Source organism: Solanum lycopersicum, chromosome 2, assembly GCF_036512215.1.
Source record: "Solanum lycopersicum chromosome 2, SLM_r2.1".
NCBI classification, from domain to species: domain Eukaryota; kingdom Viridiplantae; phylum Streptophyta; class Magnoliopsida; order Solanales; family Solanaceae; genus Solanum; species Solanum lycopersicum.
The window spans coordinates 61704477-61721354 of NC_090801.1; the positions used below are offsets into that span (position 1 = coordinate 61704477).

A 16878-nucleotide genomic window follows, 5' to 3' on the forward strand; every position below is an offset into this window, starting at 1 on the left:
TCCTTAGTGCGGTGTATATCTCTTGTGTGGTTTGAAGATTGTTATACAATGTTTATCCAGTGCGCACATAGTGCTCGCCACAAATTGCTCGTCCAAAGGGAAGAGGCTGCGACAGAGTTTGTAGCGGTTGCGAGTTATTGTGGGTTTCAAAAACATATGTTTTTAACATTTCAAAACACACCCAATATATCATTTTTGTGAATAATTGAATTATCACGCTTCTATACGGTAATACTATTATCAATTACTTGTCAAAATACGGAGAGTGCTCAAGATGACGTGGATGAAATTTTTTCTTTTGACAAAACTATGAAGTTTGGACTTGTTTGGATTGACTTTTGTCTTGTAACTTATAAGCCAAAAGTTATAAATTAGGATTCTGAGTTATGACTTTTAATTTATTTTTGTTATTTTGACTTTAAAATAAATGTTTATTAGCACTTTTAAACATCAAACATTTCAAAACTATTTTGACTTAAAAATACAAAATATCAGTCAATCTAAATAGATACTTAGACTTTCATTTCTTCGAACAATCAGATGAATTACAACTAATATTTTTCATCAATTGGAACATATTTTGCAAGTTCAATGATAAAATGATTAGGACATCTTTTGAGATTAAAACTATGCATACATAAAAATTAAATAAAATGAAACTGTCGTATTGTGATTTATTTTAGGAACTTAGGATAAAGATCTTTACAAAATTAATGAAAACAAAGTAATTTAGTAAAGGCAAATAAATCAAATTGTTAATTTCTTAACAAATCAGATGATATTTTTTTGTTAATTTCTTAAGTAACAAATAGTTAATTCTTAGTAATAAAAAAAAGGTAATCCGTGTTTTGTGTCCAAGTGTTTACAACTGCCCAAAATTCACTAGTTAGCCCTAATTTTAGATGATTTTCCCTCTGTTTTTACTTTCCCATATTCCCTCTCATCGGCCGGCGATTTCTGCCGGTGCATCATCTCAACACACTCAGACAAAACCAAACGGCTGACGGGCTGACACCGTCGCCGCTGTTCCACTTCCCCCGCCATATCTCGCGCCACCAGTAACTGTAAGTTCATCGAGTTCTGATTGGTTTTTACACTCATGGTATTTTCATGGAAAAAGAAAAGGAAAAGGACTGGTGAAAGTTATTAGGCTTTCCTTGCAAACAATCTAGCTTTGTCTTCTAAACTTCCAGGACATTTTGATTTTGAGTTTTTCAGAGTAAGATTTTGTAGAAATTTGTAGATTCTGCTTATGGAGCTGTTTGACATTGACATTGAAATCTGGATTATAATAAATTGATGAATTACAGAGTGAAGATAGAAAAAACCCAGACCCTCGACTTTACCTTTATCCTAATTCGATGTGCACTCCCACTAAAGATCGTATATATTTTGCCTTGAAAATCTTCTATAATCACATACTCTTTGGAACTGATTTTAGTGGTTATAAGTTGTCTTATCAGTTATTGTTCTTTTCAGTATTGAAAGTGTGCCCATGGACCTTTTAGATGATATTTTTGCTGGAGGTGCTTCAAAGACTGGTAAGGAGGGAGAAACTGTTTTTTCTTTTAAATTTGCAATAAAAGTTATCTTCATTCTTACAAGGTTAAGCTTAATATTATTATTTCATGCAGTCAAGGCTGGTGGCAAGTTTCAACCCAAGGCCAAGCCCCGCCCGGTGAAGAAAGGTCCAGCTGTTGCATCCTCTTCTTTGACGTCAAAACCCACTGGTGATACTGTGGCAACTGATTACTCTGAAGGTTTTAAGAGTGCAAAGAATTCTCAAAATTGTTAGCTTCTTGCCTTTATGTTATTGTTATCTTCTTTTCCAGAATATTTGCTGCAAAACTTGATCGCATATTAACTGTTGAGGCCCTGAGGGTCATCAAAACTGTTGAGTGCATAGTTTATGAAGAGGCAAGTAAGTGCTGTTTCATAATAAAAGGGAGTTAAATTAGTAACAAAAAATAAAATAACAATACCCGCCTATTTATACAAAAGATCCTAGGATTGTAACAGATTTTCACTCTCATCTGTCCATTCCAATCGACACCTAGATTAAATCAGCGAAAAAATCAGATTTAATCTTCTGTATTGAGTTCCTTTGTGACTTTGTCCTTCAGAACACCTTTTGTTTCTTGTTTGTAATAAGAATTTGCATCATAGACAAAGGTTCTATATTTTTTTAGCTTTTGAAATGTCATATAACATATGCATAGATAGTCTAATGTTGTTCTTTATTGATGCCGTAAGACTTCTTCAAGAATGATTTTCTGTTGTTAAATGTAAGCAGGCGATGAACAAAGCCCCGTGTTGGCAGAACCTTCCTTGGGGCGTCCTCTTGCTGCAGAAACTTTGGTTCCATCCGTTGGTTCAAGTCTAGATGCAAGTATGGTAATAACTGATAACAATGAAGATTGGAAATCTTGCTTTGAGAAATCTGAGGGAGAGGTGATATTTTCTTATCCATATCTTGACCAGGTTAAAAAACCTTTTGTATCCTTGTTAAATCTCTTCAGTTTTCAGAATGCAGACATATATATAGGTTTGGATTCATTTGATGATTTACTTCCTCACTCAAGTGGCATAGGTAACAACTAATCTTCTTTTGTTCTCTCATTGCTGAATTTTCCTTCATAATTGCTATTAATTAGAACTTGATTTTGGATGCTGCGAAAGGGTTCCCTTCTTTTGAATAATTGGCCAATTATAGATTAAGTTATTAAAATTCTGCGCTGCATATAATTCTGAGAGTTCTAGTCCTGCTACAGATCCATCTGCTGCTCATGCTGCTGGTGCAGAGAAGCGACAAGAACAGCTTTTAGTTCCAGTTTCTTCAGTTGATGGTTCAGCTCATAGTGCTTCCAATCTTCAATCTGATGAGGTTGCAGCAGGCCAAGATCCATTAACATTCCAAGCAAGCGTTCTTTCTGTTAGTGGAAGTTGTCAGATGGTCAAATTCATGTCCTTCCTTTATACTCTGAATAGAGAAACATTGCCACTTAAATTCCTTGGCACCACTTACGAAAACTCCAGCTTTGTTGGTTGCAGGAAACGGACACCTACTCTTTCTTGGAAGCTGATATCCTTGGGGTAACTACTATATCTGGTATGACTGAATCTTTAGGTTCTGCACTAGTACCAGGTTATATACTGTGCTCCTTCTAAATTTCTTATTGTTATTCAGGGCAGAGTAGAAGATTCCAACCCAAGCCCAAGTTACAAGTATACAGAGAGAGATATGATACAATCATTCCTGATTTAGATGTAGGAGAGTCTGTGCCATGTCTGCCAGATTCACAATCCGTTCATTCTGAAATGGATTTTGTGAATTCTGAGAAGGGACATGGATTACCTGCTGCTGATGTCCTTGATTTCTCAGTCAGAGGATTTGATATTATTACAGAATCTGCACATGATTTCCCAGTTCATGAAGACTATGTTGTGGAGGCTTCTCTTCCAGATGCTGACATCCCAGAAAATCACTCTGAGGCTACTTCTCAAATGCCTGAGGAATCTGTAAATCCTTAACTTGTTTTTTGTATTCTTTAGTTATTTCTCTAATTTATGCAATGGTTTGCCTCGTTGGAGTCCTTTGTTCCTCTTCTTCACCCACTTGCAACTGTCTTTTTAGGTACCACAGAGGCCCAAGAATAAAAAACAAAAATTCCCTGCATCTGAACTTTCTGCAATTAGTGAAGAGAACGGAGAGAGTAGATTATTAAGGAGTAGAAGAAAGTCCGTGAATGCATCTAGACTAGTAGATGAGTCTGATGAAGACGTAATTGGTGATGGGGAATATGTGCCTGAACATCCTAATGATTCTGTTACAATTGGGAATGATGAGGAGTTTTTGGTGGAAAATGACTCACAAGGGAAAAAGGTACAGAAGAAGTCCAAGAAAACAGTTACTAAGGAAGGAAAACGAGTTAGGAAGAGTAAAAAGACTGCTGAAGCTTCTGATCAGGCAGCCAACAAGAAGCCTAAGAAGTTTTCTCATTCCACTCGTCAAAAGAGGAGAACAGGTAATCCTAGTGGGTATTGCTTCCGTTTGGGTTAGCTATAGCTATGATTGTTTGTTGACCAGGAACGTCCTTGTTTACAGTGGATAAGGCTTTGCTTGAGGCTCCCATGGATGAGATTGACTATTCAAAGGTGCCTATTAAGGATCTAATTTTATTAGCTGAGCACAGAGAGCGGTTGGCGGTACGTTTCTTCTTTATTTTTCTCTTGTTTGCCATCAACCTTTTATAACAAGGAAAAATTAAAATGATAAGTTTTGTTATTTGATAGTCTTCCTTGATTCTCTTGTTTCATTGCTTGCCATCCTTACTTGCAGAAAAAAGATGCAGCAGTGTCACAGATGCCTCCTACTACTACAGATCAGAGGTATCAGAAGCTTATGTTCAATTAATAAAATATACTAATCTACATTTATCTTTTGCTTTGTTTGTGAAAAAAATACTAATCCTTGTTTAACCATTTGCTTAGTGTTTCTCGTTTACTGCATAGTTTAATATAGCTGTTCTTGTTGATAGTGAAAATGTAGATGATGCGTATAGGTTATTGTTGGCTTAACACATTCTATTTTTTATTCGCAACGTCTGCTTCTAACTATTTAAGAGCATCACTGGTCTTTCTTATATTGTCTACAGCTTCATTATTTTCTTTACTTTTAGAACTGTTCTAATTACCACTCCAACAACTCTCGTATCAATTCTTCTTTAATGTTTCTCTTGACCAATTTATAATGGTCCTATGGGGTCTATTATGAGAAATTATTTTCGTTAGTTATAGGTAAATGATAAGAGAGATGCCACTAGTAAATACTTCATGCTTAAATATGTTATATATGTGTGCTCCTTCAAGCCGATATATATATATTAGGAGGTCATACTTAGGTGATCTTTGACATGGTTTGAGCTGTATAATTTTCATATCTAATATGAGAAATAATTGTAAAGTACTCTAATTCAATATTGGACACTTAAATTGTATTTCCGGAAGGTAAAATTATCATGACAAGAGATCTTAGAAGTTCGATACATGCTGGAATAGCTTTGTTATCAGTTATTGTTTTTTTGTGTCGAAGTGCACATTTTTACTTGTGCTGGATGGTGTTGCATGTATTTTTGCCTTTGGGACGAAACCCTTCCCTTTTCAAGTCACAGTTTCTTCATGACTTGTGTTTGTGCAGTGCTGGTGCATCTGTTTCTAATTATGATGAGGATGAGACCTATGCTTCAGATGAAGATGGGGAAGCTGATGATCATAATAAAAGTACTATGGGTGAAGATACTTCTTCCTACTTCAATTATCAGACTTACATGGACAAGACCCCCAGCACAAGGTGGTCAAAACAGGACACAGAACTTTTCTATGAGGTACACCCCTTTCATTTGTAGCCTACTGAATGATGCATAAGTAAAATTGGGAGATAGTTGAAATTCGATCAAGAAAAATAAGTTTTATATAGGGGATCTTACAAGTGCAACTTATAAAGTGCACAAGTTATTAGATTCACCTATGCATTCCACATCAAAGTTTGTGGAGTTCTTTCATAGATCCGTCAATTCTGTTCAAAATCAAATTTGCTTCAATGGTTGAGACCTTCCTATGAGATAGCAGTGAAAGACTCCTGTTGGACATGCTTGTTGGTATTTATTTATTGATAACTGTTGCTTTGTTTTCTCTATTTGAGATAAGGTCCTTTTCAAATATTACATGAATATACTTATTCAAGTGAATTGTGGGATTCAAAGGCACCCATAACAACGACATACTCACTGAGGTCCCACAAGTGGGATGTGGGAGGGTAGAGTGTCCCAGACCTTATCCCACTACCTTAGGCATCCATACCAAAGCATATGGGATGAATTCCCTTTTATATTGTAATTGTTAAGTTTTATGTGAAGAGTAGGGGAGCAGACCCCAGATGCAACGAGTATTCAGGTATTTGAAAGATTATACAACTGTTGGCTTGAAGGTGTCATGACACCAAATAGAGCTAATGGATAAAGATGCTTTATGTGATTGGCATAAATGGTACTGTGATGCACTCCATACACTTCTGTTCTTTTTCCTTGGTATTCTCTTAAACAATTAAACAAACTTGTCTTCAGGCTGTGCAGCAGTTTGGGACAGATTTATCCCTTATACAACAACTTTTTCCTGGCCGGACACGTAGACAGCTAAAGCTAAAATACAAGAAAGAAGAGCGGCAAAATCCATTTAGGCTTCATGATGTTCTAACAAATCGTTCGAAAGGTAAATGTTGTTCAACTTTCTCTGCTGCACTCACAGCTATATATTTTGCCAAAGACTCGTTGTTGTGATAACATTTCGTTTTTAATGGGTGTAAAATAGAGTTTGGGGATGCATTGTATGAATGCAACTTTTCTTTTTCATCCAATAAAGAGTAATGTTTCATCAACATGACAAGTATGCACCACTTAAATTTTCCTTCTATGTCATCAGACCATCAAAGAGGGAAAAAGGATCGTTGACCTGAAGAAGAGCCTTCTTTAGTAAAATGTGTCACATTTTTTTGAAGTTCTCTATAGAGGTTTTACATGATACTATACTTGTTGCAGATCATTCCCACTTCGAACGAGTAATCGAGCATTTAAAGCAAATTGAAGCTGAGGAATTGCAGTACGCTGATAAAGACGAGTCAATTGACTTGACTGGGGAGGAGGAAATGGTGGGGAATCAGGAGATCTGTGTATGAATCTTCTCTTGCTTCTCATCATCTTTCTTGTATATCTTTCTCTATGTGGGGGGTGGGGGGTGCAGGCTCTTATCTATTATGTTTCTTTTCTATAATGTTATATCTGCACAATGCATCACTATACTAATGCACATGTCATTATGATGTTTTTTTGTGCTATTACCTGGCTGGAGAAATTAAGGAGGAATGTGGCTACGTGGTTTGAGTAGACTATTATCAGGGTTGTTTTCGAGAAATTATCTTTTTATCCCTCTTTTTTCTTTCCGATGCCTGATTCTTGATAATGATTGAGCACAGCAGGAAGAAGCGAAGTCTGAACATGTTGAGGAAAAAGAAGTTGAAACAGTGGAGCAAGATGTTCCGAATCCAGTTAAGGAGTATGATGATGATGAAGATGATTTCATGAAATGGAGTCAGTATACGAGTGAAGTGTGAATGATGTTAAGTTTCAGTTAATCTATATTCTCCTGCCACAAGGGATCTTTACATCTCTTTTGTTAAATTCCTTTTTGAACTCGGGCCAACAATATGGTGTACTTGAGATAATCATTTCAACGGAATATAGCAAAAGGGCCAAGTGTTATTAATATGTAGTGACAATGTAAAGAAAATTTGTTCTGATACGTCAGTTTAATAGTGTAAAAAATTCTTCGTACTATTAAAGTTGAAATATTCAACAGTATACTCGCATATTTAGGAGCGAATGTGAACTAGTTTATTCTTTCTAGTCTAGACTAATATAATAGACAAATAGATTAATAAATATACCATGTCATTTATGCAAACTCTAATTTCGTCTTTATGTTGTTAAAGTTATACAAAAATGGTATCTGTAATATTGTGAAGTAATGTTTTATAAAGCGGCGGAAGTGCCACAACGAAGAAATTATTAAAATGAGAATATACTAATATATAAATGATGTTCAAAATTGAACCAAAAACACATATTTTAATGGATTGTATATCAAATATACATGATCAATTTCTTTTTGTATATAGTGATACAAACAGTCTAATTATGTTGGAATTGTTATTGGTTGAATCCTAATATGATAAATGTCTATACGGATGCCCATAACCCATTTAAATTGCCTAGCCTTTGGATTAACTAACTCTCCATTTTTTACGATGATTATAGGTATAAAATCCTCATGAACTAAAATGAATTACTTTGTTTTAATGTTTATTTGTTTAAGTTAGATAAGCTCGAAGAAATTTAAAAGAATAGAGATTTAAAGTCAAAATTTTAAAAAGAAAGTTTATTTTAAAGGACATATAATTCTCATAAATTATAAAAATATATATTGTAATTGAATATAATTTAATAATTATTTTTCCTTTTTTCAATTGGCATGACATTTTTTGTAATATTTGTAAGACAAGAATAGGTTTACATAAAATATTGTACATTACACATAGACATAAATGTTTAATTTTTTTAAAAAAAATTATAATTCTGAAAACTTTTTCAATAAAATTATTTGTTATATAAACTATTAGAATTATTCTAAAAGTGTGTAAAATCTAGATTAACAACTTTATTTATTTGAATATGTCAATTAGAGTAACATTTCCTTTTACCTATATAATATATTCGTAAAATTTTTAATTACATAAAATACTATTATAGTGATTAGAAGACATATAAAGGCAAGACAATATTTTTTAAAATTTAATTATTTGATAATTTAATTAATTTAAACATAAAATGTTTAACAAAATATCTCAAAAAGTTGAAGATAATTTTATAAAATCAATATTAAAGTACGATTGATTCAAATCGAAGTGAATTAAAAAAAAAAAAAGAAATAGTAAAAAAGTAACTGTTAAGTTTTTGAATTATAAGTATGTGAATAACAAAATTACAAAAATATGTGCATAAAATTAGTAAAGATGAGCAACAAAGTTTTAATTAATGGTAACAATAAACATACGGTGCTTCTCACTATTTACATCATCAGATCTGGTTGTTTATTTTATGTATGTATCTTCTTCATCTGGTTTTGGTTCTTCCTTTTAGTCTCGAATTTGTTTCCTTTTTGTGTATTTTCGGTATTTGAGCGAACTGAATTTGGGGGGGTTTTGGTTATTTTTTGGGGCCTAAAGCCACTGCTTTAGTGGCTTTAGGGTTGAGCCGCCGGAGTAGAACAGAGTAAATTTTGTGTGGGTAATGAGCTCAATTAATAATGAGTAGACTCTCATTTAGACCGCGTCCTCTTGACATTCACAAGAAGTTGCCAATTTTAAAATCTATCAAGGATTTTGAGGATGATGATTCCCAGACTAATACACGGAACCTTATCCTTCGTCTCGCTGCTGAAGCTACAGAAAATGAGGTTTTTGAGCTCAATCCTTGTAGTTTTATGCTATATTGCATTGCATGGACTATCTGTGATATAAATTTGCATGCATAAATTCTTCATTCACTTAAACTAACTCTTCTATGTTTTATAAGTTAACTTTCCTAAGTTAAAATTTTCGTAACGTACTTGGTCTTAATCATGACACACATTACTGCTGTGCTGGTGAATTGTGCCTGTACTTAAGCTTATTATATTGGACAATAATTTATTCTCCAGGTGCCACAAACTTCTAGCAAGAAGTTGGCTCCTGAAATACCTACTCCTGAGTATGTGATTGTGGATACATATGAAAGAGATTATTCGCCCACCTTTGGGCAGCCAACATCATATATACATGCTAGAGGAGGTACGTCTAGTGTACTGTACTGGGGGCGAATGTTGTTAGTATCATCTGAGTAGTAACTTCTGAAACTTTGTTAAAATTTAATGTAGCTCGGGCTGAGATTGGAGAATTTGTTGAGTATGATCTTGACAATGAGGATGAAGATTGGCTTCAAGAGTTCAACAGAGAAAGAAAAGTTCTTGCAGCTGAAAAGTAAAAAAAATCTTAAACCATGCTTCTGTATGCCTACTGTGTTACATTAATACACACATCCACATACACAACTTTCCTTGAGACATTTGCTCTTTGTTTCTTCCCTATGGTTGGTTCATCCTTTATTTTGTTTCCTCTCGTCGCTGCTAGTTGGATGTGTTTGCATTCACACGGAGAGTATGTTTGCATTCACATGGAGAGTAATTAAATCTGGTACTTGTGGGAATTATTTTAAAGAATAGAAGTAAGAGACGCTAAAATCTACCTGAGGGTAATTGATATATATCATAGCTGTATTGCATAAGTTCTTATCACACTATGGCACAATGCACCAGAGACTAGAGAGCTTAGCTAACCAAATACTCCAGGTATAAGGAAGAGAGGAAGGTGGACAGAAGCCATTCTGTAGTCATAGCACAACTCCTTTAAACTATACACTTAGCTAATTAGCCAAACCGTAAAGTACCTAGGACAATCCATGCTTATACTGAACGAAAACCACCTAGTGAAGGATAAGCTCAAATAATGGTGCTTTCCTGAAGAGGTCTCAAGAAAATCATTTCCATTATTATATCATGCTAGCGTGCTTGGATGAAGCAAACTGACATTACCTCTGAGGTAACCCAAGCAAATCTTGTGCTGTCTTAACATGGAGAGACAGGTCACTTGTGACATTGTAACATTGATGGATTTGATGTTAAAGACTTAAAAGCTTACAAACTTGGGTCTCTTCTTAGACCTTACTTGACCTTCCACTGATATCTTAGTTGGATTTCAGTTTTTTTGTCTGTTAGTCCTTTTGTGACATGTTGGTTTCCACATGGAAGACACTATTTCCTTTATGCTGAAGTTGCAAAAGTTGTGACATTACCTTTTATCCTAGAAGCATACAAACTTAGGGGTCGTTTGGTTGGTAAACAAGTTAGACATGGATTATAATGTGGGGATTGAATAATGATGGAATCATTTAGTGGATATGCTTTTATTGGTAGATGTTTGTTTCTTTTAACTAAAATTGGATATTGGGGTATAATAAAATACATATGTTTGGTTTTAAACTAGGTAAATTGGGATATACTTTTTTTCCGATTTTAAACTTGACTTTTCTAAAGGACTACAGGAGAAGAGTTTTGGAGAAGGGCATCTAAATCATTTTGGTGTTTTGTCCTGGTATTGTTATCCCACATTGAATGTGGTAGAAAAATAATGCCAGAATTGCGGTATAATCCCAGAATCAAAAGTTCAACCATAAGCGAGATAAGATGATCCTTTTTTTTCCCTGGACTGTTATCCTTATTAATAAAGCAGACAACCCCTTAAGTTTTATTCTAGTATATCCTTCCGACACCATAAGCTAAGTACTGGACCTGAGTTTTGCTTCTTAGAGCTGTCATGTTTGTTACTCTCCTACTTTCTTGCACTCCTTTCTCCATTTTCCTCGAGCTACTTTTAGTCCCTTTAATTATTTTATCTTCAATCTGTATTTGGCTTCAGGTTTCTGATGCTGAGTGTAATTTGTCTATGCTCTATGTATTTCATCCTGTTCTTTTCCTCTCAATATGATGTGCTCTTTTTTCTATAAGGAATACAATATGCCTAATTGAAGACTTGAATTTTGATTATTGATCATAGGCAAAAAAATCACTTTTGTCTCCTGATACAGGTTGGAGGCAATTTTGTATAAACTAGAAGTTTTAGATCACAAGGCCCGAGAAAGAGCAGGAGTTATAGCAAATACGCTTGGATCGCCAGTTCCTGTGCTTCTAAGTTTTGATGCTGCTGTTGAGGTAAAAGCTAGCTCTTCATGTTAGTCTGTTGATTTTGCAAGTTTAACTTTGTCCTTCATGTTGCATTGTTATTTAGAGAATCCACTTTGCAATTTTTGATATTGTTTACTCTAATAAGAACTCCATATGCTGTAGTTGTAACTTATATGTGGACCTACTGGAGAATTCATGTTCATTATTGCAAGACTGTTGCAAGCTACTTAAAAACTAGAAAATCTTCCATCATTATACGAAAACTAGAGCCATTTCCTGCTCTTTGCAATCCTTTTCGCTTTTGCATTATCTAGCCTCTATTCACGAAAAACTAGCCTCTATTCTCTGAAAATGCTCAAGTTCTGCTATTATAAGATACATGGATTCTTTATGTTTGTTGCTGACATTGGATGTGTTCGTTTCTTCAGTTTGAATAACATAACTTGTACATGATCTTTGTACATCTTTCTTCTTTTTGGATATTCCTATTCTTAGCTGTTTTGATTTTTTTACTTTCTGAGATTTTTTGCTTCTCTGAATGTAGTGAGGTTCAGTTTTCCTACTTATTCATCATTTGTTTCCCTTTTTATGGTTTTAAATCCAGGCCTTGCAATCTTTATCCATTAAATATGGAGTATTCCAGTCTATTTATAATTACTGGAAGGATAAGGTATGTACTTCTCACCACTTTCGGTTGTAAAATTGGTTAATACACATGTTCATCAGAAGAAAAAATATGACAAACACGCTGTTAATGGGGTTCCATGTCGAGACATTCAACAAGTTATGTTGGGAGATTCTTGTTTGTTTGCCTCCACCAAAATCTGAAAATTTGCTTTCACACTACTGATATATTCACAAAGCTTATATTCTACTTAATAAGCCTGTTTCCCTGTTATTCTCTTACTCATAACCTTTCTTGTAAGTTTTTGAGGTCATCTCTTAATATAAGCGCTTCCATCTAAAGGCGCTAAAGCATAAATGTATTTTCTTCTTATTTTGTAACCTTTTATGGGGCAAAGTTCGGAGAGTGGGTGGGATGTCTGTAACTATTTAATTTGACATTTGTTAGCAGATGTTACTTCTGATATGGAACTTGTTGAAGGTTGTGGAATTGCTGATTTTGATCGAAGACTACGTTGCTGGATTTGTCGTCATTAAGAATCTGACCTTTTCATTTACATCTTGAGACCTCGTTCTTTTGCCCTGTATTCTGAATAAGTTTGTATTTTTTAAAATTGGAAAATAGTTTGAGGATGGGTTATGAGCAACCCATCATGTGTGTTCCATAGGTTTGTATAGATTTGTTTTTTTCCAGAGATGATGAGATTAATCGTAAATCAATTTGAGAATGTGTCCCCATTGCATATCAGCAAATGTTTATGCGGAGTAAACAATGAAAAATTATCCTCCATCTTGTATGTTACAGATTTTAATTGGAAATTCGGGATCACATTGATTGTTCTTTATGTATAATATTCAATATGAAAGCTCCAAATGCTTGATTACTAGAGCCTTGATGTTGCTTCTTATCAGAATTAATAGAGTCGATACATGTGTGGTCCTTAAAGATGAATCCTCATGCAACCTTATGTTTTTTTTAAATTAGCGGGAGCGGTTGCAGAAGCCTTCTCTTCGGCGTTTGCAGGTCAGTTCAACAACCCTAATTTGTAAATTCAGCTGAGTGATTTGAATTATTATTCTAACACTAATAGTTATTTGATTTTTTCAACATGCCCTCTCGCATACGATCCTTTTTCTTTTTTCATGGGCCAAGTACATAGAAATTCTTTATGATATTGGATGGTGGTGAAACTCGAATCCGGGCTCTGCAACTATGTTGAACTGCGTGACTATCTCATTTAAAAGGTTTAGATGAGATAGTCAGACACTTCAACATTGTATCAAGCCAGGCCCGCCCAATTGTTGTTTCACTGATGTTGGGCCCCCATATTATCTTGTCCACTCTCCAGTTGGCAGACCTGGGTGCGTGGGTGGTTTTGAATTGTCCTACATTCATGGGTAGGAGGCAATTTGTCTCCTTATATAGTCTTTGGGCAATCCTTATCTCTTGAGCTAGCTTTTTAGGTTGCATTAGGCCCAATTTCCATTTTTTCAGTTACTACTATATAGTTGTTGATTTAATCTTATTCTGTAGTTGTCTTGTCTGCTTCTTTATTCTGTTTTCTGAACCACTTTTGGATTTGGATCTGCAGTCATGTTTGACTGGTACTTTCAGCAATAACTCTTACATTCTACCTAGACCATTGGGTGATCAATGATTACTATGTTTTCTCCATACTAATGAAAAAATGTGCAAATCGTGTCATTATTATAGCATGATGAAGATTTGATGTTCTTTGGTTTTATATGACTGCATTTTCTGCTGTTGATTATCTACTGACTACTGGTCATTGCTGTCATTTTGAAGCCGCCTCCACCAGTTAACGACACGAATCCTTATAATGTATTTAGGCCAAGGGAGAAGGCCCACAGACTTCATACAAGAAGGGTATTCAATTCTATGACTGTCCTAATCTTGTTGTGTAAAATTTCTAATTGACAGTTTAATTCTTGTGGAATTTTGTTTGTGTTAACGGAGAACCTGTGGCTTCCTTTTTTCTTTAACAGATGCAAAGGAGGGAAAACAATGCACAGTCATTTGAAAAGCTTCGCCAGGTGAATCCAAGGACGAATTTTGCTCTTATTTCTTGATCTATCCTCTAAAATGAAATACCCATCTACCTATGATTGTCTATCTTGACAGTTCCCTGTGTATTGGTCAAGGTGATCCTTTCATGTCATAGTTGCTTATCATCATCCCAGTCCAGCTGCACCAGAAGCATAAGCTTCTTTGCCACCAGATGTGTATACTATCCATCATTTCCTTTCATTCAGATATAACAGCTTTGCATTAGGTTCGGCATGAATTGCTGAAACAATGCCAAATTATTGCAAATGTTGCACATCAATTTCTCTTTTCCCTTTAGTGGATCTAGACATCCATTTTAAGATGATGATGACTATTCAATCACATATTGCCTTCTTGCCAACTGCAAGTTGTCACATCATTTCTTATTTGAAGATTGTGTTGTATCAGTCTCTCTTGTTTGCTTAATGAACTTCTTGTATGTAGGAATACGGTGATGTGACAGTGATGTGTGGTAGTTAAATACCTAATAATAATGATCTTAGAATCTAACAGCTGTTCCCTACATGATTTTTCTGTGGGACATAGCCTCTATACTTGGCGAGCGTGATAAACTGCATTAGTAAAGCTTCTCTGGCTATAAATGAGTTGATGCTACATCTGATTTGGTCCTTTTCTCATAGGAAATTTACTTGTATCATTTCACATTGTCCAGGTTAGGCGCAACCTTGACCAAGCAAAGATCATTCTTGAGGCTCTCATCAAGGTTTGTATTTCTTAACAGTTACTAATATATATATTGGTGCATTGGATAAATTGTGGGTATGAATGGGATACTGGACTTCACGAGCAAGGTTCAGTCCCAATACCAATTGATTCCTTATGATCTGCACAGTCGACAGTCATTTTCCCTGATCTTATTGTGTGCAGAGAGAGGAGAAGAAGCGAGAGGTTATTGATAGTGAGATTAGCCTCCAGAGACTTCAAATGAAACACAAGGTATGCGAGGAGGGTTACTATCTAGTCTATCCTCTTCGTTTTTTCACCATTTTTACTATATGATACTTATCAGCAGTAATAGTAGTATCATTAGATAATATTCTCTCTTATTCTGTCTCGACTGGGAAATAGATTATCTACTTTCTGTTTTATTGTGATTGCATTTAAGATTGACAAATTGAGGTTTTACTAGAATCTTAAATGCAGCTCCGGAGCAATTTCTAATTGCTGTGCTGAAAAGAAATTCAGCTGCCGACTAAAAGTTGGTTTACGGAATAGAGTGATAGTAGTTTTTTTCTTTAAAAAAATAAATGGAAAAACTAGTAGGTTGGAGAGGGAATAGCTCTTTATTGCAATAGATAACTTAAATGTGGGTGCAGATTTTCCTTGTCAAAAATGTCCTGCTTAGTCATATTACAATATCATTAGGCCTTTTCAAGTACCAAATGTAACTGGTTATTCTCCTCAGGGTCAGGGCTGTGTTTTCGGGTTATTCATTTTGAATGTTACATGAATTAATTAATCTACTTTTCTTGGATTCCAGAATGAAACTGAGCTTTTTGTGGATGCCTTTACTCTGCCTGAATTTCCTTCCTTCCCAAGTAAGGTTGGTTCAAGTGAGGACGAATTTGTCGACTCTGATGATCCTTCTACTAGTCGTCGGCATATAGCACAAAACATTACCTTCCCGGACCCGAAGCTGGTGACTGCTTCTCCTAGAATCATGAAGCGAGAGTTCAAGCGAAGAAATGTGTCCCATGGATGGCTCTATAAATTGGTGCTTTCCTACTCTCTAAAGTTGCTTTCCTATACTGTCTCACTTTATCACACATGTTTTCAAATGTAGTGTTCGAATTACTTTGCATGTGAGTTGAAAGCTACTTGAACTTAATCCATTTGTTAATATTAAACTGAAGACGAGACTGCATAAATTGGGTTATACAGGATCCAAATGAGCCAACTCTGCTGTTTACGAAACCTCTGGATCCAGCCAAATTGTCAGCTGCAGGCATTATACCTCCAGGTTCTCCAACACCAAATGGCCTACCTGCTCACACATTTAGCTTTCGTGGAAGGATGGGGCGAGGTGGTCGTATCGTGTTTGATAGATGGAATCCACTCAGCCATACACCCATGGATTGCGGTGATACTTTATATGTTCCACCGAAGGCTCGACATTCTGCACATCAATGACATGATCAGCACTTCATGAGCTTGTTTCTCAATCCCCTTGAAAGTTGTATATGTTGTATGATATTTGCATGGATGATGCTAAAGATGGAAGGGGAAATTTTGAACCAGTGATAATTGAAGAACCAAGTCCTGGAGATGCACGTACCGATTGTTGAAGGCAAATGTCATAAAATGAATGCTTAGAGCATCGTTTTGCCTCCTGTTTATGTTTTTGGGCAAGTGCAGGGTGTACCATTTTCATTGTTTCTTACATGGTTGAGAAATGAAAATATCCCTCTGCCCAAATGTACAATATTTGCAAGTTCGGACAAGGGAAGAAAAAAGTAGCTTCCTCCCTGTATTTGTAGAATGTTAATTTAATAGATCAGGTCTTATTTTAAGTACATGCCCACGTAGATAATGTATGTATGTGTTTGTTGTAAATGAAGGATGAAGTTACAAGGTTTAGCCATTCATTGTTAATTTGACCTGTTTATTTTCTTATCTTGCTATTTTCCGACTTTACTTCATTATGGGATGACGAACTTTTCAATCTTTTCTGAATAATTATAATTTAGACATGTTCTATATATTATGTTTGTTTGATAAAAATTTAACACATTGCATTATAAGTGTATTAAAATGTGTGATAAATGATTTGTATTATA

At 35.1% G+C, this 16878-nt stretch overlaps 2 protein-coding genes across 20 annotated transcripts; both read left to right on the plus strand.

The window, feature by feature from the left end:
• The first annotated feature begins 683 nt into the window (after positions 1-683).
• LOC101258718 (transcription factor TFIIIB component B'') lies at positions 684-7412 on the plus strand. 19 transcript variants are annotated; one of them, XR_011214769.1, is made up of 16 exons: positions 684-1064; positions 1480-1541; positions 1635-1790; positions 2294-2451; positions 2527-2590; positions 2772-2953; positions 3037-3109; positions 3188-3519; positions 3635-4025; positions 4106-4206; positions 4340-4389; positions 5198-5384; positions 5921-6045; positions 6123-6267; positions 6594-6724; positions 7028-7412. XR_011214769.1 is itself a non-coding variant. In XM_026029448.2 (15 exons), the coding sequence occupies exons 2-15, from the start codon at positions 1496-1498 to the stop codon at positions 7163-7165; spliced, it is 2154 nt and encodes a 717-aa protein (XP_025885233.1). In that variant the 5' UTR covers positions 684-1064; positions 1480-1495; the 3' UTR covers positions 7166-7412. The 19 variants fall into 19 exon arrangements, 16 of the variants coding, with proteins under 16 accessions (XP_025885233.1, XP_025885235.1, XP_010316529.1 ...); XR_011214770.1 differs by having other exon boundaries at positions 7031-7412; XR_011214771.1 differs by having other exon boundaries at positions 3052-3109.
• Positions 7413-8604: 1192 nt separating this feature from the next.
• On the plus strand, positions 8605-16714 carry LOC101258428 (uncharacterized). Its single transcript, XM_004232595.5, has 12 exons — positions 8605-9066; positions 9310-9439; positions 9526-9628; positions 11292-11415; positions 11993-12058; positions 12998-13036; positions 13820-13900; positions 14020-14067; positions 14754-14804; positions 14969-15037; positions 15582-15815; positions 15983-16714. The coding sequence occupies exons 1-12, from the start codon at positions 8917-8919 to the stop codon at positions 16229-16231; spliced, it is 1344 nt and encodes a 447-aa protein (XP_004232643.1). The 5' UTR covers positions 8605-8916; the 3' UTR covers positions 16232-16714.
• The last annotated feature ends 164 nt before the right edge of the window (positions 16715-16878 follow it).